General features: G+C 39.8%; 1 protein-coding gene across 3 annotated transcripts in view; it reads right to left on the bottom strand.

Moving 5' to 3' along the window:
* LOC108052459 (hemicentin-1) overlaps window positions 1–23,378 on the bottom strand; it is an 85,496-nt gene that overhangs the window by 37,525 nt on the left and 24,593 nt on the right. For all 3 annotated transcript variants that reach the window (XM_044459103.1, XM_044459102.1, XM_044459101.1), the window contains exons 3-6: window positions 5,476–5,599; window positions 5,290–5,413; window positions 5,124–5,208; window positions 4,046–4,156 (exon numbers count right to left, since the gene is read on the bottom strand). In XM_044459103.1, coding sequence (XP_044315038.1) covers window positions 4,046–4,156; window positions 5,124–5,208; window positions 5,290–5,413; window positions 5,476–5,599 — 444 coding nt within the window. The remainder of the gene's footprint in view (window positions 1–4,045; window positions 4,157–5,123; window positions 5,209–5,289; window positions 5,414–5,475; window positions 5,600–23,378) is intronic.

A 23,378-nucleotide genomic window follows, 5' to 3' on the forward strand; every position in this document is an offset into this window, starting at 1 on the left:
TACTGTTTATTTAGTTTGTTCTCTGTGTAGAATAAACAAATGAGAGCCAGAGACACACCCTCCAACATACACATGAAAACTTAGACCATGTGCTTTAGTTATGCAATGCTGAAATATTTGCTTGTTTAGTTTTGCATATCTGTACATCTCCTGCATCTGTTTTGGCTTTGGATTTGTCTCGGGTGAAACAGATACACTGCTCGAGTGCGGAGAAGGGACCACGCAAACAAAGCTCTTAAGAAATAGAAGAAACAGCAGCAAAATTTAGGACTCATGATAGTAACAAAAAAAAGTAAAAGGAGGAAACTCTGCCATGCCACATAAATATATTTTATGTTGTTGTCTTTGTACACTTTCTGTTTATTCAGTTCGCATTCACTCTGACTCTCTTTCTCCCTTTATTCCTTTGTGTGCTCTTTGGCATTTGACCTTTTGTCCAGTGAGGAAGCTGTAAAATAAATTTAAGGCTTGCCGGCTTCGAGGGTCCTTTTAAAGAACAACACTCAATTGTCATTTGTGCTTTGTTTATGAAGTAAAGAGTTGAACTCTTTCGCACTTGAGAAAAGTGCAGTAAAAATTATTTTAAAAATTAAGTTCATTCTTGAAACTTAAAAACGAACCGAATATAATTACAGATATTTTCAAGGCTTATATCTCTTAAAGGAAACCTTTTCAAAGCTGCCATAAATGAAAAATAAATGAAGTAGAAATTATGCTAACTTTCGACTTCTTAAGTATTTTCCCCATTTTCGTGGTCCTATTTTCGCTTTAGTAAATAGCTTGTGTTCTTGCATGGCCCGTATTGTTGCACTTCCGTGCTCCGAAATGTGCCACAACAACGCAACAACAATGGTCGTAATAATAATAACAACAACGGAAAAGTGAAGTAAGAAATTTTTATAAAAATGCACACAATTTTGTACTCGACAACCTGCCTAGAACAACAACCACAACAGCAAACACAATAACAATATGGCCAACGCTCACTTTGGCCAAAGCGGAAAACGCCTGCACTTCCGTTTGACACACAGAGCGAAAAAAAAGAAAGTAGGGTAAAAGCCATTTTTAGCACACTTTTGCTATGCAAGGAATTTTTAAGGGTATATGGGATCCTTGACTGACAATAATTTCTATACTGGATCCAAAAAAACATTTCAAAATTAGTCATTTAAAATCAGTCTCTATACCTCTCTTTGTGTACCTTCGAATTGAACAAGCAAAAACTATTAAAATCTTCAAAAGTTAAGATTTTACTAATAAATATCTAGTGCCTTTGGAAATATTTAACAAAGAAAGAAAATTCCATAAAATATTAGGGTAACCAAAATGCTAAACCAAAATGTCCCCCTTCGGTTTAGTTGATGCTTTCTCCTGCGAACTGCGGCTTTCAGTTCACTATATGCTCCGGAGAGTTGCTGGATAAAGGATCAGAGGGGAAAATCGGAGTCAGAGGGGCAGAAACCACCGTGTGGAAAATTCATGACGTGCAAAAGAAGGCAACGCTGAATATTATGCATTAGTGGCCACATAAACCCAGGGTTTTCGCCCGACTTCCAATGCCAGCGCACAATGGCTGCCCCCCAGTTCCAATGTATATTCTTTATGATTTGGATGGGGGAACTCGGGGAAGATTGGTAATTTTTACTACCCACACAGACTGTGCTGGTTTATAACTTCATTTCGCTCCCCGTTTCGACGGCATTTTTCGGGGCTGGCGTGTCGCGCTCATTTGCAATTGTGGCCCTCCTCCTAGGCTGCAATAAAATTTACTGCTCCTTTGTCGATTTCGCACACTCTTAAGCCCAAACTGGCTCCATCCACCGACCATTTCCATTCCGGGCCGATCCTTCCTCATCGCCTGCCGCTTTTGACTTACTTCTGCTGATTGCACTTGTTTAAGTGGCAACTTTTTCAGCACTTTATGCTCCCACCCCCTCCTTACTGCCGCCTTTTTGTTTTGGCCACAGAATTGCAATTTCTGTAATGGACATTGCATGTTGAATGCCAAAGACCTGACCACACCAGACCCAGAACCGAAAACAGCTAAGAATGGAAATGGAGATGGTGCCGGGCTGAGCATAATGTCAGCATTTGCCTGCTATTTATTTCCGCCCGCTTTTCAAGATTTCAGTAGTACGGAAAGCATTTTCAATTTCACACCACCACCTAGTCGTTCCAACATAATTGGGATGTTCAGCGGTTAGGGGAGGACCTGGCCAGTTAAAGGATAATAGCTCCTTTGTGCACTAAAAAAATTTAAATTAATTTAAATGCATTCCATGAAACTGTTGGAAAAGTTAAACTTTTATCTAAATACCAAAAAATTTGTTTGGGCTTAATTTCGCAAACATTTCTTTCACAATATAGGCTTAATTAATTATCCTGACAGAAATTTATATTTTTTAACAATATATGTGTTATTTAAGATGAAACTCTTATTTTAAGATGTTATAGTATATTAAAAATTATTCAGCTTTAATATTTCAAAAAATGTAGATGCCATTGGTGTTTCAGTGCTTTAATAGTATGGACCCACTAACTTTATTTGGAAAATAATTTTATTCGAGTGCAGCACTTTTCCTTACAACTGGGATCAATTTGTTCGTTTCAACTGTCAACGAGCCTGACCACACACACTCACTTTCTCCCCTTTCGTTTTGTACAAGTTTCAAGTACTCCAATTGCTTTTCTCCTCCCCCTCGCTCATTTGCCAACATCAACAGACTTCCTTTTGCCTTGTCAACAACTTGGTTGTCCACTATCCCCCTTCCACCCTTACCACCCTTCCCCCCACACAACTACCAACTTTCCCCCAGCTCGTATGTATTCACATTTGTACATTGGCAACATTTTCCTTGCCCCCATTTAATTGGCACATACAACATTTTGAGTGCCCAATTTTCTTGCTTTCTTTTTTCCCTAGCCACCCCCGCCGATTCACCCCTTTGACGGCCACCGCCCAACAGTACCGCCCAGAAAACTACTGACCAGTTAACAGTTGCCGCGCAGTTTCAAGTGCAGTTTGCCTGCTTGGTGATTTATTTTATGTCAACGTTGACATGTCAAACCATTCAAAGTGGTTTCGCTTCCGCCCAGACCCAGAAAACAAAGGGTAGTACGCAGCGATAAAGCACGCGATTGTCGCTGCCCGCTGACATACTTATGTCGAGCACTGTGACGACTTCTGGAGAGGAAAGCGCTCTGGATTCTCGACTTCTCTCGGACTTCCCTGAGTCCGCTATCAGCTTCGTATTTCCCAGGGATTTTATTTGATCAACCAATCCTTATTTTGGTTCTCATCAACAACAATTGACTTAAGGGTTTTGTGTGCGATTTTCCGATTGTACACAATGAGAAATAATTGAGGATTCGATATTAAGACAATGGAAATGATTGCTGTTGTGAAGTTATCTTCAGGAAATTTCTCATAGCTTTATACCATGAAATCCCTTTAATAAATCTTATAAAAAATATATATATTTTTATCTGTAGTGCCTAAGCAGTATTCAAATTTTTTCTCCGTTTACCCATTGTCAACATATCAGCCTGGAAATCATCGATAACAATGCCTGTTGACTGCTGCGGCCCCCTACAATTTTCCCGCTTTCCTTTTCCCTTTGACTTTTTCTTACTCTTGGGCATTTTTAACCCTTTTGTTAAGGCGACACATTTGTGAAATTAACTTGGCTCACAAGGCTCTTTGCCTCCACTAGCCATTCAATTGGCTCCTGTTTCACTGACATTTGGGCTCGCTTTCTTTACAATTGAACTTTTCATTACCGCTCGGCGCCTTATTTATTGTTTGTTGTTTATGCTCGTGCCATTGTTTGCATGCCAACAAAGCTTAGTTACCCACCCCGACCATAAGCGCGATTTTAATTTTTGATTGCGTTCGTGCCGGATACTTTTATGTTTTTACAGGCACTTGTAAAGTTTAATTATTGATTGCATTTTATAGGGCCAGCAGTAAATATTTTATTTCACTAAAACTATACTGCCCCACATCCAGTTCTTATAGTTTTTGATCAGCATTTCAGGTACTCACCTCCGTAGACGACGCAGGTGACCTCCAGGCTGCCACCCTCTTCATAAGGACCTGCCCTCGAATCGATTCGCAGGCGACGCTCGTTGAAGATAATCGGCTGCGTTGGCGGCACTGCAAAATAAAACCATATGCATTTACTATTTTTTTAATGATTGCAATGATTTTAAACAGCCGCAAATCAGAAACCATTTGGCATTGTCAAAAGCAATGCAAAGTCCGATTTATACAACGCTTTTACTCATATACCTCGCATAATAAATTGTAAGTTTTGCGGCTAACCGAAAAATCATTTCAGCTAATTTATGTGCATTTCGTTTGGCTCGGAGTGTGTGCGTACGAAACAAATATTAATTGCTTTTATAATCGTTTCTGGCTGGCCATATTTATTTATTTATGTGAATGTTGATTTTGTATGCACGTATATTGTGTATATATTTATTAATGGTTTTTTTTATTTAAACTGGTCGAAGTGGAAAATTTTTTAATTGAGATTTGAGTTGAACAAACAGAAAAGGATTTCATTTTTATTTATTTGTGTTTGCCTTAGGCTGCACAGTTTGGCAATCATTGTTTCATTTCAACCAACGTTTCATTTCAAAACAGTAACAATTTAACGTGACATTTTACCGCTATGAAAAATATAGCTTAAAGTATTTAATTTTTAAGTATGCCAACCCTTTTTTGTTGATTTATAAAATGCTAAGGACTACTTTTGCACATATTTATTAACCTTCGGATTTATTTTGCTATGCTTAACAATAATCAAAATTTGATCAGAAAGTTTAGTGCATAGTGTACAAATCACACTATTGGCAGCCATTAAATTCAATTCCTAAGCCTTCCGAGAAATTTAAGGTGACTTAGTTCTATTAAAATAAATATATATTTTCTTTTCTTAACCCAGTTTAATATATTGAACATTTTAAATGGCTCATAAATGTATCAATCCCCTTTAACTTGCTTTTAAATGGTTTTCTGTTAATTAAAAAGTAGTTAGATCCTTTCAAACATGTATGCGAGTGTGAGGCATTCGAAACATATTGGATTCCTGACATCTTTTGATTCTGGGTATACGCACCGACAACCTCCAAATTGACATTGCTGTTGCGGGTCTGCGATAGCTTGAAGTCCACGCGACAGCGAAAGTTGCCCGCATCCTTTTCCTGAAATGAAATTCCAATTATAGAGCGCCGCGCTGTTGACACTCGCTAGTGACGGGGGGGTGCGGGGAATTTGTTCGTTACCTTAACCGGATTTATAATCAATTCCGCCGGCTCCTTGTGCGTGCGAAAGACGGCCCGATCCTCGAGGACCTCCTCGTCCCGCCAGTGCGATGGGGTGCCTGCGTGGGCGCCACGTGTGTCGTAGCTGACAAAGGGATTGAGATACAGATACAGATACACGCGCTCGTAGTGCCCAGATTGACCTACCTGTAAATGGGTAAATTATTCTTGTACCAAACAACCAGCAGCACTTTGTCATCGGCCTGGCTGGAGCCCACATCGCATTTGATTTGGGCCGAGCTGTTCACCAGCACGCGCAGGATTTCGCCATCTGAAAGGAGATTGGTGAACAGAAATGCCATGAGAATGGAGTCGTTGCAAGTTGGCAAGTTTTATTTCTAAGTTATTTCTGCTGTGCTGGCAGAAATCTCTTGGCTGAGAATGGAAGTCAATTTAGCTGGCAAATTGATTTTCAAGTGGCTGCCGCAAAAAATTTGTCAAAAAGTGTTCAACAATTGCATTGCAGCATACTCATACATACAAACGCTGAAGAAGTAAAGGAGCATTATGAAGTTTTTCAAATTTTGATAAAGTTGTTAGTGCGGACGAGTAGGAAAATATTTCATATTTTCTGGCACCCATTCAAAGGATTTCTCTCTGATAAATGTGGCTACTTGTTGGCTGGCAAGGAACTTCCCCTATCCCCGATTTAATTAGCCGAAAGCCGACCAACACTGCCTGCATTCGCACCATTTGGCTAAGCTTTAAAATATTGATCGATCTGCGGCTGTTTGAGGTCCGAAAAATGAAAACCAAAAATGGCCGAAAATCGCCAAACGAAATCACAACATTCATAGAGAGATGGAGATACCGGGAAAGGGGCGATGGCGCTGGAAAACCAGATAAAGGGGGAAAATGCAGCGACAAGCGACCACATAATGCTGCAAAACAAAACAGGAAAAAAAGCTTACAGCAAAACCCGGCAAAAGCCCTCGCACGTGTGAGGGAGGGGGGAGCTGAAGGGATGATGTCCCGGGGATAGTGGAAAAGCGGAGCTTAGGGGTGATTACCCAGCCACATGCGGATTACAAAATGGCCGCCATTTTCGTGTTGTGCTGCCCAGTGGTGTCCCGCCCAGTGGCAGTGTGTGTTTATGCGGTAAAAATGCAATGGCAAATGCGTCTGGCTTGTAAAAAGAGGCGGAAGAAAACAAACACAGAGGATGAAAATAAAAATAAGACACTACTGATCGAATATTCCATTACCCTGAACTAAAATTGTTTAAGATATCTATTTGGATTTACAAATAATGATGCAGGAATGCACAGCTAAAAGTTATTTTAAAGCAGACTTTACTTTCGCTTCATTACTATCTTTTCAATCATTTTATAGCTTGTAACAAACGTATATAATTAAGAAAATGTCTCCGCTTGTTTTTAAAGATTTGTGCACTAATAAAATATATATATATTTATCTGATGAAATCTGATTTTGAAAAAAGTGCAACCTAAACTATAAAGAACTTTAATAGTTTTATTGTAATTTTGACAAAAAAAAAAACACAGTTGATATTTAAATGTGCATTTCTAAAAATGTTTTATTTTTGCGACGATGTTAAATAGATAGATGCAATTTATAGTTTATATTGGAGTAACTGCATCAAAAAATGAAAATGTAAACACCTTTTTCTGAAGTTACAATTACAATTAAAATCAAAGTAGGGAATATAGAAACGGATGGCCCGTTTTCTGGCATAATTAAGCTGTGTTTCTTAACAAGGCAAAAGACTGGCCGAGGAAACTATCTCTGACTTCTGTTGCCAGCATACCCCTGCAAATCATATCCTTAGGGTGCTCGGGATTGGAGCGACAAGTGCCTTGGATGGCAAACGACATCGAAATTCACTTGCTGCGGCACAGGGTAAACGGTAAACGCCTTTGGCAGAGCTTTTGTTTCTAATTTTGCACTTGTGTGCGCAATGTGGCCGCAAAAGGCCTACGCAAAGGGGCAGCCGCCCACTTGCCCACTTTTGCCGCCCAGTCGCAAACAGAGAGCCATGTCGGCGGCCCGGGGCCTCTGGCTTCAGTTCACTTTGTCCACACAGAGCACACCCGTAGCGGACCACATGATAAATAATCGATAAATTATGTGGACACATGTTTAATCTAGCATGAAATGGAATCATTTCCCTTCAATTTGTTGTTAGCCAGGCCAGCAAAACAACAAAGCAAACGGGGCGATACGACAAAAAAAATACGATAAAAAAACCAGAGAACAGATGTGTTTCGGGTGCGTTGGGGAAGGACCTATTTAAATATAAATAATGATCAAATTATAAACGGCGGCGAGTGTCCGCTGTCTGCTGACTAAACACGTCGTTGCTACGAGGGAATTGTTTGCTATACACTAAATTATTGCGCATACGCCATGTTAACGCACTTGGCCAACTTGGCGCAGTGTCAACTTGTCTGGTCTCCAGACAACACAGCCGCATCTCTCCGTTGTTAAATGATTCATTCATCATTTGCTTAATTGCATGCCAAACATTACAATTACCCAAACGACAGCTCCAAATGTCCACTGACGAAACGACAGACTGGCCATATTCATTGTCTCTATCTTTATCACTGTCTGCTGTCTGGAGTTTCTTAATTAATATTTTATTTCATTAGCAGATTGGTCATGAAATGACACACGATCCCGTCAAAGCTGAAACCACTTTTGGTAAGGAAATTAGCTGCACAGTCAAACATTTTGAAATATATACGAAAGTTAATTGACCCTGTCAAATACTGAGTTTGCTAAAATTTAATTTGTTTCATGTCCGAAGACTGGTTAAAAAGAATAAGAAATAATGAATAAGCATAAATAATGATCATTTGAAACACTTGATGAATAGAAGCTAGTTTTTTTCTTTAATCTTTAAAGCAAGGTGTTAATAAATGTTTTTATCTCTTTAAAAAAATGGTTTTGCATTTAATTCTAACCAGTGCTATACCAAAAACATGATGCTTTCACATAAGTTTTTTCATTCTTATTAAAATGTTTGTACGGAATCGTATGGATGCCGAATTATCCATTGATATTTTAGCACTCTCATGTAGGTTTGTATCCAATTTATATGTGTTCATATTGAAACTACGCCAGAAATGTTCTAATTTCCTTGGCATTCTTATACATCTGTCTGTGCATGCTTTGTCTCACAAGGCACAAAAACACAAAAGCACAAATACCGACAGTGACAATGACTCTCTGGATATCCTTCATGGCGATGCCTTTAACAAAGCCCCCACTTGTTGTTGTTTGCTCCCTCTTCGGCTTAATGTAATTGAACTTTTTCTAATTGACACTTGTCACTGGCAAAGACATTTAAAAAGCTACAGCGAAAAAGAAATAAACTTAATTTTGACGCATTTACACATACATTTATTTCAATTTCCCTGCACAACAAAGGGAGCGAAGTAGTCGCAGTGGCAAACAAAACAATGCCAGCCCAACTGCCACACGGATGGGATAACTACACCCACACAGGCAACTAAGGCAACTTGTATATGTGTCTGTGCTTGCGATACAATGGAAAGCCCCTCGACAATGGCACACAAAGCGTAACTCGGGCTGGCGAATTTATTGCACTGGTGTGAGCTTCAATGTGAATGGGAAGTCATACGAGTGGTTGCAGTAACCGCAAAGAAAAGGCTGCAGGAGCTTGTGCGGCGTCAGGTGGAGAACAGTGTCCTGGAGGACACAACTAAATACGAAAACCACGTGACAATGTTTCCCCCTCCGATGACGAGTGGTGGCTGAAAAGCAGACATTTCAGTGGTGCCGCACAGTTGGATGTATCCATGTGGCCACCAGCCAGCAGAACTTTGTGTCGCACTCGCAGAAAGAAAACCGCACGGGAATGCATCAAGCTGCTGGAAGCAGGTAAAACGCGAACGCTGCAAAACTGGATAACTGGGCGTATGCGTGATATGCGGTTGTAGAAGGGAACTACGAGCGGTGAGGGAACATAATCATCAGAGGTAAAAATAAATGATTTTGGGTTGACTTCTCACCTGACTGAAGGAACTTATATATATAAATAAACAGGTCTTTATCTGTTATATATTTTTATTTACCTTTTTAGTTGAAATGTTTGTATCTTTTATCTGTTATATATTTTTATTTGCCTTTTTAGTTGAAATTTTTGTATTTTCAGTGGGATAGTTTCAATTTTTCATAAAATAACCATCTAGCTTTGATTGCTAATTTGGGATATAGCTTAGTTTTCCTTGTTGGTTTTTTTCTTTTGAATAAACTATTAAATATTTTTGTAGTTTTTTTTATATTTTATATATCCTTTTAAGGCTCTTTTGGGGGACATTACATATTAAAGTAACTTCATGCACACCCCTTCAGATATGATGTGCATGACCTTACAAAAACATTGCCTGGGAATGGGCGCACATGTCGTATGCGCGTTATGCAGTGCACTTCGTTAAATCCAATAACAAGACAGACAGCGCTCACAACAACAACATGGGTAGCAGCTAAAATAACATACAATCAACAGAGACAGCTAGACAGGCAACCCTCAAAAAAGAGTCCTTGCTGTTTCACTGCGGGACAAATGAAAACTGGGAGGAAGAAGGAGACAGCTGCCATCCAATGGTAATTGACAGAAGTCGCTCAGAGGAACGTCGTTATAGAACTCCGGCCTGCACTTGCAATGATAATGTCAAACTGATTTCACTGCAACTCAAACCAGGACAAGCCTTCTGCGGTTACACATTTCAAGACAGCCCACAGGCTTGCTTAAAGATCAAGTTGGTAAATTCATCAGAAACGTATAAATCATTCAGAGAAAAATATGGGAATCATGAATTCTAAGCCTGCAGCGACATATGAGTGAAATATAAACCCGAGCTGAAAGTCAAACATTACAAATATAACATGGATCGCTGCAGACACGTTCTGGTGTGCCTGGGAAATATTTTTCTTTCATTGCTCACGGACATCGTTAGCCCAAATTGTTGTGGAACAACGGAAACAGGAGGGGGTTACAAACGCTCAGCTAATGCCAGGACCTCAAATCAAAGGCAACACAAAATCAAGTTGAAAGAAGGTTGAAGTGCAAAAGCATTCGTTAACCTGTAGCCCAATCAATTGCACCAAAATAAATACAAAACAAGAAAGGAAAGCTAACTTCGGGCGGAGCCGAAGTTGATATACCCTTGCAGAATACTCTGTAAATTATATTCTCCAAAATTATTCATATGATGCATTCTTAATACTCATCAAAAATCCCAACTTCCTAACTTTAAAAACACCAAAGTTATGGCATTTCCAATCGTTCAGTTATATGGCAGCTATAGGATATAGTCGACCGATCCTTATGAAATTTGATAGGTCGGATTGATTGGCTAAAAATAAAACCCATAGAAAATCCCAACTTCCTAACTTAAGAAACACCAAAGTTATGGCATTTCCGATCGTTCAGTTATATGGCAGCTATAAGATATAGTCGGCCGATTCTCATGAAATTCGGTAGGTCAGATTGATTGGCCAAAAATAAAACCTATAGAAAATCTCAACTTCCTAACTTTACAAACACCAAAGTTATGGCATTTCCGATCGTTCAGTTATATGACAGCTATAGGATATAGTCGTCCGATCCCGGCCGTTCCGACTTATATACTGCGTGCAAAGGAAAGAAGGTGTGTGCAAAGTTTCAATTCGATCTCTTTAAAACTGAGAGACTAGTTCGCGTAGAAACAGACAGACGGACAGACAGACGGACAGACAGACGGACAGACGGACAGACGGACAGACGGACATGGCTATATCAACTCAGGAGGTGATCCTGATCAAGAATATATATACTTTATAGGGTCGGAGATGTCTCCTTCACTGCGTTGCACACTTTTGACCAAAATTATAATACCCTCTGCAAGGGTATAATTAAGACTTTTGTGAATGGTAAGCAGATTATTAAATAAGTTTACCTAAATTAACATCAATAGTTAAATCTAATACGTTTTAATCTAAACAAACTAAATAAATAATAGAAGCCTGTAATTTTAAAAAAGTTATAAAGGACCATAATACAAATTTTTTAAACTTTGTTATACCCTTGCAGAGGGTATTATAATTTTGGTCAAAAGTGTGCAACGCAGTGAAGGAGACATCTCCGACCATATAAAGTATATATATTCTTGATCAGGATCACCTCCTGAGTTGATATAGCCATGTCCGTCTGTCCGTCTGTCCGTCTGTCCGTCTGTCTGTCCGTCTGTCTGTCCGTCTGTCTGTCCGTCTGTCTGTTTCTACGCGAACTAGTCTCTCAGTTTTAAAGATATCGAATTGAAACTTTGCACACACCCTTCTTTCCTTTGCACGCAGTATATATGTCGGAACGGCCGGGATCGGCCGACTATATCCTATAGCTGCCATATAACTGATTGATCGGAAATGCCATAACTTTGGTGTTTATAAAGTTAGGAAGCTAGGATTTACTATGGGTTTTATATTTGGCCAATAAATCCGACCTACCAAATTTCATAAGGATCGGCCAACTATATCCTATAGCTGCCATATAACTGATTGATCGGAAATGCCATAACTTTGGTGTTTGTAAAGCTAGGCAGTTGGGGTTTTCTATGGGTTTTATATTTGGCCAATCAATCAGACCTACCAAATTTCATAAGGATCGGCCGACTATATTCTATAGCTGCCATATAACTGATTGATCGGAAATGCCATAACTTTGGTGTTTGTAAAGTTAGAAAGTTTGGATTTCCTATGGGTTTTATTTTTGGCCAGTTAATCCGACCTACCAATTTTCATATGGATCGGCCGACTATATCCTATAGCTGCCATATAACTGAACGATTGGAAATGCCATAACTTTGGTGTTTTTAAAGTTAGGAAGTTGGGATTTTTTATGAGTATTAAGAATGCATCATATGAATAATTTTGGAGAATATAATTTACAGAGTATTCAGCAAGGGTATATCAACTTCGGCTCCGCCCGAAGTTAGCTTTCCTTTCTTGTTTAAAATGCCCTAGTGAAAGTGACTAAAGGCTAATTATAAGTAATAGAGATTTGGTTACAAGCCGTGCATATTTGTTACGTAACATCTAGATCCACACACCCCGAATTACGCCACATGTTTGCTTCAAACAAAAACCATAAGTCAAAAAATTACATTTTTGGTCAACTTTATGTACGTGTCTCGGGTATAGAAACTCCACCTTTAACTCCTCTAAATCTCCACCTGCTCTTTCAGATAAATCCAATTCCATTTCTTCGATAAATCACAATGGGTATTTGGGCAACGATCGCGACACGTTCGCGGTGCCACAAAGTTTATTAAACGTCTCGCGACTTTGGCAATAACTTCGATTTCTGCGCTGGCTCGGGATTGCAATAAATTAGCTTTAATGTGCAATTTATGGGACACCATTTAATTAGTTTCAGTTGTTCGGCGGGGCAAATTGATGTTGACAGAGATTATTGGTCCGGGCACGTAATGCAGCTAAAGCCCCACGGCGCTTCGATCCGTTTGCCTTTTGCTAATGGGCCAAAGTTGACTGGTGGCCGGAGGGGCGTCTTGTCGAGCAGCCTCCAGTTTATTTGTACGTGTCGCCAAACGACTTGCGCCCCGACTATAAGACTATAACTTCCGCTTGGCGCCCATTGACCTCGTCAACATTTATCTAACAGTTAAATGCCAGACACCCCCATACACACACGCACACACTGAACCACACACAAAGACTGTGGGGCCAGTCACAATCTGTATCACATCGTATCTGTGGGCATTCGGTTTTGTCTAAAAGTTTTTCCCCGCCAATTCATTTATGTTCTGTAGTTGGCAAGAGGCTTGTGTTAGTTATGATTATGGCCGTGTTTATGGCACTGGCTGAAAAGCCTTTATCAAGATTAATTGCTGGAAAATTGTTATGCCCCAACGACACTTTTAGCCTAATGTCCTTTCTTCTCGGCCGCATGTTGTTGTGCCAGTTAAATATTAACCAGCATGTTGAATATTTGTACGGCTAAATAGTTTGGACGAATCGATCGATATGCTCACACGCTCCATACGTTCCATTATTGTAATGAAAAACCGTGTTGGGTTTTAAGCTGTCTCCAGAGGGTTGCCGTTCGAGTTTTCCTTACGGAAGGCGCGTTTCCTTTGAAATCGTTTTCCTTTTCTTTGACGGAACTCTTTGAACCAACCCCTGGCGAGCAGGTTTATGGAAAACCTATTACAACATGCAAATAATAATTGCGCTATTAAAAGTTGCATATTAAATGCGACACGACTACAACATCAAAATGCAACCAGCGACGTGCAACGTGCAACACCCATCCACAAACAAGAGGCGGGAATGTGTACCGCTGATGCCCAACAACACTTTAGACCTCTGACATAAAACAGCATTTTTAGGGGTAGCCGGAAATAAACAAGTCGAGTGCTGGAATACCCTCTCAAAAAAAAAAAACAGTAAATATTAATACATTTTATTACTCCGGGAAAGTTATTTTCGAAGTAGTAAATAAGTATTTAAAAAAAAACGTTGACAATAGAAAATGACAACAAAAATTAAGTTTGGCAACCTAGAAAAAATAATGTGCAAGTTAAAGTACAAAATATAAAGCATTTGTTAAAAAAATAGTCAACATAAAATTGAAATATATTATAAGTTAAAGGCCGTATCATTTCAAATATAAATAACAAAATGGTTTTAAAAAAAACGCTTTTTAAACAATTATTTTTTTTAATTCGTTTAAAAATTCGTAAAGTAATAAATTAAGATTAAATCTCAGGAACAATTAGCATTATTTCTAAAATATACAACAACCTAGAAGTAAATCAGCATTGTAATGCTTAATTAAAGGACCATCTTAGAGGGTATTCAAATGGAGATCCGCTTTCGGGCGCTTGTTGGTGTGCGTTGGCCAGTGGCAAAACCTTGGCACATAAATTATTCATTGATTAGCAACAAATGCCATTAAACATGCACCCAAAGTGCTGGCTGCTTCAGCCCTTCAGCTCCCCATTCATGTGTGTGCGTGTGGGCCTTGGTAATAGTTTACGCTTGTGTGGGGAGACACTTTAAACTGTCATTTGTTTGCCGCTTGTGTTCGCCTGGCGTTTTGGCCGCCTGCATTTCTGGTTATTGCCCAATTGTCTGGTCTCCGACTGCGATTTGGTTCGCTGAAGGTTTGCCTAAAAGCAAGCCATAAATTTTTGCTGCTGCCATCAAAGAGCGCTAAACGGCTTACATGGCCACGCCCACCGACCGCCGCCCACCCAAAGGTCCCATAACAGTTAATGCCAACGTAGGCCATGAAATTTTTTGTTCACGTTGCCGAATTGCATAGACCCGCACTGCCAAATATATACATCCTATATATATAAACCTATGTATATATATGAAGAAATTTTAATTTAAATGTTTTTGGCAGCCTTTTGCCCGCCCACCGCTCCCTCGCCACATATACGCGGCTTTTATGCGCTGATTTTGAATGCGATGGGACAGGGAAAATGGGCAACTCAGTGGGCGAGAGCAGAGCTTGATGAAAATCTGAAAATGCCCGGCAAAGCGAGCATTTTTCAATGGCATTTTCTTTTTTTTTTCTGTTCGCCAACCAACCCAGTACAATTTTTTCACCGTTTATTTTTTGTTTGCCCTGGTAAAAATTTTCTGTAGGTGACCCTGAGCTGGGCGGTGGGTTGCGGCTGTGGTTTTGTTTTTTGTTTTTTTCACTGCCTCTTGTTGTTGTTCTTGCACGTTAGCCGCGCATAGAAAAAGGCTCACACACGAGCTATGCAGCTGCTCTTGGTGCGGCTTTTAATTTGCTTAATTTTGCGCTTAGCCACAGCAGCTGGCAGAGGCTACTTTGAAAGCGAAAGGATATAGCCGAGTGACAGGGGCGTGGCTGTCGGATAGGGGCGGGGGCTGGAAATCCACGCTGCGGCTAATGTGGCAACAGATGTTGGGGAATTCAAGCTTTTTTTTGCGTTAAATGAGTTGCGAGATGTGGGTTATGGACTTTGATTAATTATTGTCGGAGATGTTGGTAAATTGCAAATATAATATATAAAAGGGTAGAACATATAAAGGCAGTTAAGGATACATATCTCTTATGGTATTACAATGCATGGATAAGATTATATAGAATTTAACAATTCCATTTTATTTCTGTAAGATCTATTTTACTGAGAAATCGAATTGAATTATATTTAGAGTATTTGGACCGCAAGGTATTTTTTTAAGATGCTCATCTCAAATGCTTTTATATTAATAAAGAGGTTTATTAACCAGTATCTAAAAGCCTTTAATTTGGGATACACCGAACAGAGCCGAGATTGTATATATACCTTCATTTTTGGAGCAGCTGGGGCTCCATTTTCCCATTAGAGCTTAGGCAAAGTGCAGGAAAAGTTGCCCTTCTGCAGAAAAAGCCATAACCATAGCCATATTTTGATATAATCGCCAACACACTCTCGCACGCATGTATAAACCCGATCCAGGCGAGATTAGTGAGCTGTCGGGGCACGCCTTGAAATTGATTTCATGAATATTTCAAAAGGTTTCACACACGCCAGGAATGGAGGGGAATTCTGGTGAAAATGTTGGAAGTTAGGGTAGATTTTCAATCTGCGGTGTCTGTGTATCAATTAACCGGCCCCTCCAACACTTTGTTGTGGTTGCCAAAGAAAAATGACGAAACAAAACCAGTGCCAGATTCAAACACACACATTACGCATACGCCCCGTTCGTTATCTCTATAGAAGGAATTTCAATCAGGCCGCCATTTTAATTGACCGCCAATTTCGGCAGTAGCCAAAAGTTTTATCAGAATTTTTTATGGAAATTTAATGAAAAATTGGTTTAGTTATTGACTTTATTACGTTTTGTGGTCGACCAGAAATTGGCAAGGCAGACATGGAGCCAAAGGGGAGGTGTGTCGGCCCAAACAAAATGTAGCTGACCTTGCAAAGCCTCTTCAGACAGCCACAGCCATTCGCATATCGAAAGTTGCCGGCGCAGCAAAGTCAAGACTGTATGCAAAGAGCCAGAGTCGGAGAAAAAGGACAAGTTCATCGCACCAAAAGGACAAGACCAGACAGCTCCCAGGCACATCCGTATCCATGTGTGTGTCTCCGTGCGTTTGGGTCCTGTGTTTGACTTTGGGCTTGCAGCCAAAACTGTTATCAGCCATTTTAATAATGGCCAGCTTAAAGTGTAGGACAAGAAAAATGTTTGCCAACAAAGGAAAGGAAAGGCCAGGCATCGAATGAAAGGCCCCAAGAAATTGTGAGAAAATCATTAAAAATTCCCAAGGCAGAGGCTTTGAGTTGGGCCAGAGGCCAATATACCTGGCCCGGGACTCTCATCGCATGCTGAGTATTTAGCCGAGGTCAAATTGATATGTCTGCCAGGACGAAAACGGGACAATGGACGGAAGGACGAGACAGGAGAAGGAGATGTATGGCTGGCAATTGTCAGTGGATGGGATACAGACACGGATGGCATTAGTATGTAAGAAATTGTACACAATACAAAATTTGTTGAGCACATTGCAAATTTCAGATGATATTGTATGAATAGTACTAGTACCTTGTAATATTGTAAGTCTGTAATAGAAATTGAAAACTTGAAAGATAAATGCTATAGGTAAATAATATAAATGCTATGGTATAGGTAAATATTGCAACTTTAATATATTTTTTTAAGAAAATAAAACCTTATAAAATAAAAATAAAAAATAATTTATAATCTTGTCATTATTGTAAGTCTGATTTATTTCTTTATTTGTATTAGTTTTGCAAATTTATTTCTTTCTACTTATATTTCTTTCTCTGCATAGATAACGACTAAGATGGCCAATATGAAAGGGGAAATTGAAGCCACTTTAGTCCTGTCTTGCACTTTGCTTCTTCCGTTGCTGATTTCAACTAAATGTCACTCGAGTGTAATTTACAAGCACTAGAAAAAGTACCATCCAGACAGAAGCGAAGTGTGTATGTGGGGCTGAAACAAAATCCTGGCAATCGTAATAAAGTGCTTTAAGATTCACCTTGTCGTTTCCCTGCATGCATTTTCCGAGGCTTACTTCGGCCACAAGTGGCTTTAATTGAGTGGCAAAGAAAATTAACTTGACTTTAGTTGTCAGTTGACAGGAGGCCATATAAATTTAGAAATTATAATGAGTTTGATTATTTATAGACACATTTCGTTAAGTTTCTTAAAGGAAAATAAAAATAAATCTCTAGCTGAAATCCGATTGCCTTGGCCTTTAGCTGTCGTCAACAAAAACCACCACACCAAATATTTCCCAGAAAAATAGATATAATAAGCCCGCCTGGGGAAGAAACACCCACAGCCAGCAGAAAAAAAATAATACACCAAAATAAGTGTGTTGGAAAATTTATTTCATCAATTTAGCAGTAAATTGTTTAGAGCATACTTTTTCCGCAATAACAACGAGACCATAAACAGCTTAACCCACACAGAAAAACGTAGACGTACAATGGCATTCGCAAAAGCAAAATAAATCGATAAATCTTAAAAATCTTTTTGTTTGGCCCAGGTCGAAGCCAGTCGAAAATAAACACAACAGGCGCTCAGCAAAAGGACTTTAAAGCATCAAATATTACGCATACGCAGCGTGTGCGGCCGTCAGAGAAAGAGAGGGAACGATGGAGGGCGGGGGACACAGATCGAGGGGAAACAGAGTGAGATAGAGCCAGTTGAGGCCAGCTTACCCACAGAGCTTTTCCCAGATAAACGGACCATGGACTGCAACAGCCACAAGAGTTGTACGAGTCCCGCCGACTACATGTGTAAATTACTAGAGAGTGAGGGAGACACTGGGGCTTAGAGGGAGAGAGATAGTGCCGCAGAGAGAGAGAGAGAGATAGAGCAAGTGGCTGGGAGTGTACGTAAAAATGCATGATATATGGTAAATGTTTTGTGGCATTTTTGGCTTAGTTCTGCTGCGCCAAGCGGCAAGCGCCATGAAGCCTTGGCCATATCTCCGGCAGTATCTGTTACTCGTAGCAAGCATAATGCATACAAATTGTGGCATTTTCTGTGCCAGCTCAACTGCTCCCTGGCATTTTCCGAGGGCATTGAACATGACATTTAACGATTGCCCATTGATAAGGGCGTGGCGTTTCCCTGTAACAAAGTGCACTCCAGATTCGATGAAGCGGAGTTGAATCCCACTTCAAATTTCAGGGGTCAGGTGTAGAAGAAACCGATTCACTTCACTTTCTTGTAAGTCATACCCATAAATATAGTGGTTATTAGAAGTATTTATACTTTATAAATAAACTATAAACTATATTAGGCGATGAATCAAAATAAGTTTAAGAGTTGAAAACATACTGCTTCTAAAGTTACACTATTTTGTAGCCATAAATTCTATGAAGCAATTTGCCTGTACCATCATAAAGTTGCATTTAAATGAAGGCAGTCTTGGGGAAACCACAAGATCAAACTTTTTGTTGGTGGCTGCGAGTTCAGTAATAGAAACCTAAACACTAAAATTGAATTATCTGCCCTGACCAGAGCACAATTTAAAAATTACTCGCTCGGAAAATTCAATCAGCCAGCGGACTAAGGAGGAAGGACACCTTTCCTGTTTTTCGCTCCCTTTTGCGAAAGTAAATAAATAAAATAAAAACCCGAAAACAATTTGAGAAGGTAGCCCAAGGAGAGTGGGTAAGGGAAGCCTAAGCATCTTTAAAGCGCCAGAAGGAAATGCCTAAGATGCTTAGTATTTTTGGTTCTTCTTTGAATTTTTTTTTGTTGGCCGCTCAGGCATGGAAAAAATTTACACAATTTAATGTGTTTTTTTTTTCGGTTGCTTACAAAGGCTTCAAGGAATTCCGGGGCTTACTTGTTGTGTGTGTTGATTCTGGCTTTAAGCTGCTCAACTGAAGCGCGAAACGACAATTTGCGCTGGTTGTTTGTTCCCCTCCTGATCCCTTTTGGTTTTTTTGCTGCGCATTAGCAGCGGTAAGCAGGCCGAGGAAAATCACTTGGCCGCCTAACTAAATAAACGGCTTTTCCCGCCCCCATTTTGTTTGTGGGTGTTGATTTTCCTTAAAGCATAGACAAGGACCTGCGGAGCCTCGCATGCTTACAGTTTGTTAGTTTATTTTGCACTTACTTTGCTGCCACGCCCTCGCCACGCAGCTCAAGTGCTGCCCATTCAAATCGTGAACCTTTAATGATGACCCGCCAGAAGCGAGTCAAGGTTAAAGGGCAGCTCGCAGAAATCGGGCAACCACTGAAATCGTTTAGGGTCGTTTAATTTCTGTAATCATATACACGAGTCCTTGGCAAGGACGACGACACCTGAATAAACTTGAGCAGACACTGAGGAAAAACTCTTTTAAAATCTGAGTAATAAAATAAATAATATGGACCTTATTGAACAACAATTTTATTTCTTATATATACACATTACTTTTCTTTCTGGAACTGCACCCTTTTGGCCTTTATTTTAGTATCATTCTCCTGTTTCTTAAACGGACCGATTTATATCTGCAATTTCTTTCATATGCTATATTTTACCAAGTACGAATTATACGACTAATACAAATTATACTTAACTCAATACTTTCTCTTAATTATTACCATTATACTTATGTTTTAGTAATTATTCTGTAGCTTCGAAATATCCCCAAAAATATTATTTAACTAAAATGTGCAGCATTTTATCCAGATTTATTCAAATTTTTTTTTAGTGATCTTTCATAGAAGCCAAAATTCCTCGTATGAGATTCATATTGAGCTGCTTTTAAGCATCCTTAATCCTGCTTATTTCCACCGCAGCTAGGGGTGAAAGCAACCTGAAGCCAAGGGTTCAGCTCTCATTATTTATACCCTTACATAGGATCTCAATAAAGAAACATTTCCTGTGAGTCTAAGTTTCAATTGGATTATTTATGGCAACAACCTTAGTTTTGGGGCATTGAGGAGGTATTGGGGGGTAGACTGTTACACATTTTCACGTGTGCGACATATAACACACACTCGGGCAAACGAACACAAATTCATTACAGCAGCAACATCGAATAATGGCTTTGTCTGTAAGTAGCTTGTGATTGAATTGAGCCAGCAAACCGACGTCTTTTACCTTTCGTTCACCTGGCAATTGTTGTTTGTGAGTGTGTGTGCCGGTCGGGGTAGCTGTGTGTGTGTGTGTGAGTGTGTTTGGCTGACAAGCCGAATGAAAAATGAAATCAAAGCATTTAAAGCGCGACATGCGCTGACAATGTAAACGACACCAACGCTGCGGCTCTGCCTGTGACAGCATTCCATTCGCATTGGCACTCGCGCCCTTCTGCTGCCTTCGCCCCTTTGGATTAGCACTCGAGATCCTTCGGTTATTTAAGTGTGTGTGCGCCATAAAAAACGAGCTACGTAGATCCCTTCTACCATGCACACACACACACCCACGCTGGAAAACTCTGAAATGTACACACACCGTAAAACCTTTTCAATTATTTCTTTATGCAGTTGGGTTTTGGTTTTGGCTTGGGGTTTTCCCTAGCATGCACGCCAAGCCATGTCAGTAGAATAGGGGACGGCAGCAGACTGGCAAGCCTTGCATGCCGTTTGTCTATCTCCACACTTGCAGATAAAATCGAGCACTCTCGGCCGAAATTGGCGAAACAAAGAAGTTGAGTTATTTTAAGGTCGATAAGAAAATTTGTATTATTATGTATTATTGAATTTTATTGTATATTTTCTCGCAAGCAAAGAAACTAAGGATTACATTAAAGATGTTAACCAAATCTCAAAAAAAGTATTTACAAAAAAACAGGTGTGTTTGAAAGGAAAATTTAATTGTTTTGTAATGAAATGTAGAAAATCCTCAAAAAACTTAATTGGTGGCATAAATATAAGTATTTTTTAATTGCAATACATTTTAAATATTATTAAAATCCTAGAAAAACAAACCACGATTTTATTTTCAGTGTTCTGGCTGACTTCGCCCGTGTGCCCTGTCTGCGTGAGTGTCTTTGGCACAATGCAAGTGACAGTTTAAGGCATGCAGGTATGGCATGCATTTTATTTGCTTTCGATTAGACCCAACAAACTGTCTCGTCTGCTGCAGTTTGTTTGCCATTTGTTTATGGCGACTAATTTCGTGTTAAGAAATTTGCAAACAACCCGTTCAAAGCCCGGCATTCGCCAGCTCTCAGGGCCCATTTGTCATGCCTGAATGGGCGTTTTCAGGGGAGCGAAGCGGTCTAGACAAGGGTCCGCCCACCCACACCAGTGCGCCTGTCAGTGGCAGCTGCTCGTCTGTCTGTCAAAAGGGGCCGACCGCCCTGAACTTGAATTTTAAACGCCGAACCGCAAATAAAATGTGTATGTGGTGTATGGTGTGTGTTGTTTGTGGTCATTAAACGTCAGCTGCAGACAGGAAAAAGTCAAATGCTCAACAGTCCCTCGGAGCACCGCATAATACGCATTAATAAGCCGGGATGCTTACCAACTGAATTACGCCAATAACTGTCATATTTGACATTACCGCTGCCAGTTCTCCGATCCCCGAACAGTTCATTATTCTTAGCTCTAGGAAATTTTAAATAAATTCAAAAATAATAAAAACAAACGGATAAAATAAAATGAGAGTGTGTTGCGTAAGCAAAATTTCAAAGTATGAAACACCAGATTCAAATTTTGACAAATTTGTTGCTTTCATTACAAAATATATTTTTCTTACAGAAATTCTAAAGAGATAAATTATAATTCATTACGAATTATGAGGTATTTAATTGAGATAAATATTATTTTTACGCCCACCATGACTCGTTGTACGAACTTTGATAAATATTAAATATTTCTTTAAATTGTTTTACAAATGTTGATCCTCTTTTTGAACGTAATAAATTGCACAACATTTTGAGTATATTTTTACCCCTTAGCCAAGTGGTTAATTAGATTTTGCTATGGGACATACATAATTTTATAAAAGCACAGAGCGTTGAAAAACGCTAAATCAACATATTCCCGGAGCCCACTTGATGATATTGTCACGTACGGCGTCATACGCTGCGTATGCGCAACAAATCGGGGCCAAAGCCAAATAAACAAATGTGTCTTCTTTTTTCGCAACTACGGCTGTTGCTTTTGCTTTTGTTGGGCATCAACAATCAAGCTAAAAGCCACGTTCAGGTGGAGTTTCCTCGTATTTTTTTGGAGGGGCATGGGGAGGTATACTGTGAGCGTGGGAATGTGAGTGTGTGTCGCATATGTAACAATGTTTGCCCGGCCAGATTAAAAATTATGCTTTGTTTGCCCAACTGTCAGCAGAAAAAGCCGGGGCAACAACAATAACAGCGGGGACACAAAAACGCCCCAACACACAAAATGGCGAACAAAATAAAAAAAAATGGTGTAAAAAACTTTTCTGGCCTACACACAGTGACAGTGACAACAAACCAAACAAAAGTTGCCAAAGCCGGGTTTCGTTGTTCTTACCTTGCCCCGAAAATGTGTGTCAGCTGATACATAAGAGACATCACCCACCGCCAACCACCCACCACCCACGCATCATAATCATTTTTTTCGGCCACACCGTGTTGTTGGTAGCAATCAGCATTTTTCTTTATTTCTGCCCGTTTTGCAAGCTGAAGTTTATTTTGTAAACATGCCACTAAAAGTTTTCCACTTTGCTCTAAAATACTCAAACCGAATGCCAACACCAGCGACAACGTGTCCCACTCACCCCACTCAACCCAATGCCCCCTCCCCTTTGTTTACTGTTTTTTAGTTAATTTAAAAAGTTTTTTTTTTGCCGCTCCTGGTTTTGCAGAGAAATTTCTGTCGTTTCTCGTTTTTGATTTGCAGCAGTCAGAAAAATTGGTAAACGATTCGTCGAAATGTTGTTAGGGCACTACCCACAAACAGAGAGGAATATTTTTGTAGTGGCAGTTGTAGCTGCGGCCGGTTGAGTCCTGGGAAAACTGACATTTGTGCGCCTTTTCCTCCCTTCGTCTGTATTTTTCTTTACAGTTTTCTCCCTCGTTTTTGCCAAGGCATTGCTTTTACAGTTTTTTCGTCGGTTTGCTTTGCTTTTGACTGCT

The sequence above is a fragment of the Drosophila rhopaloa genome, unplaced genomic scaffold (genome assembly GCF_018152115.1).
Source record: "Drosophila rhopaloa isolate 14029-0021.01 unplaced genomic scaffold, ASM1815211v1 contig_178, whole genome shotgun sequence".
Taxonomy (NCBI): Eukaryota; Metazoa; Arthropoda; class Insecta; order Diptera; family Drosophilidae; genus Drosophila; species Drosophila rhopaloa.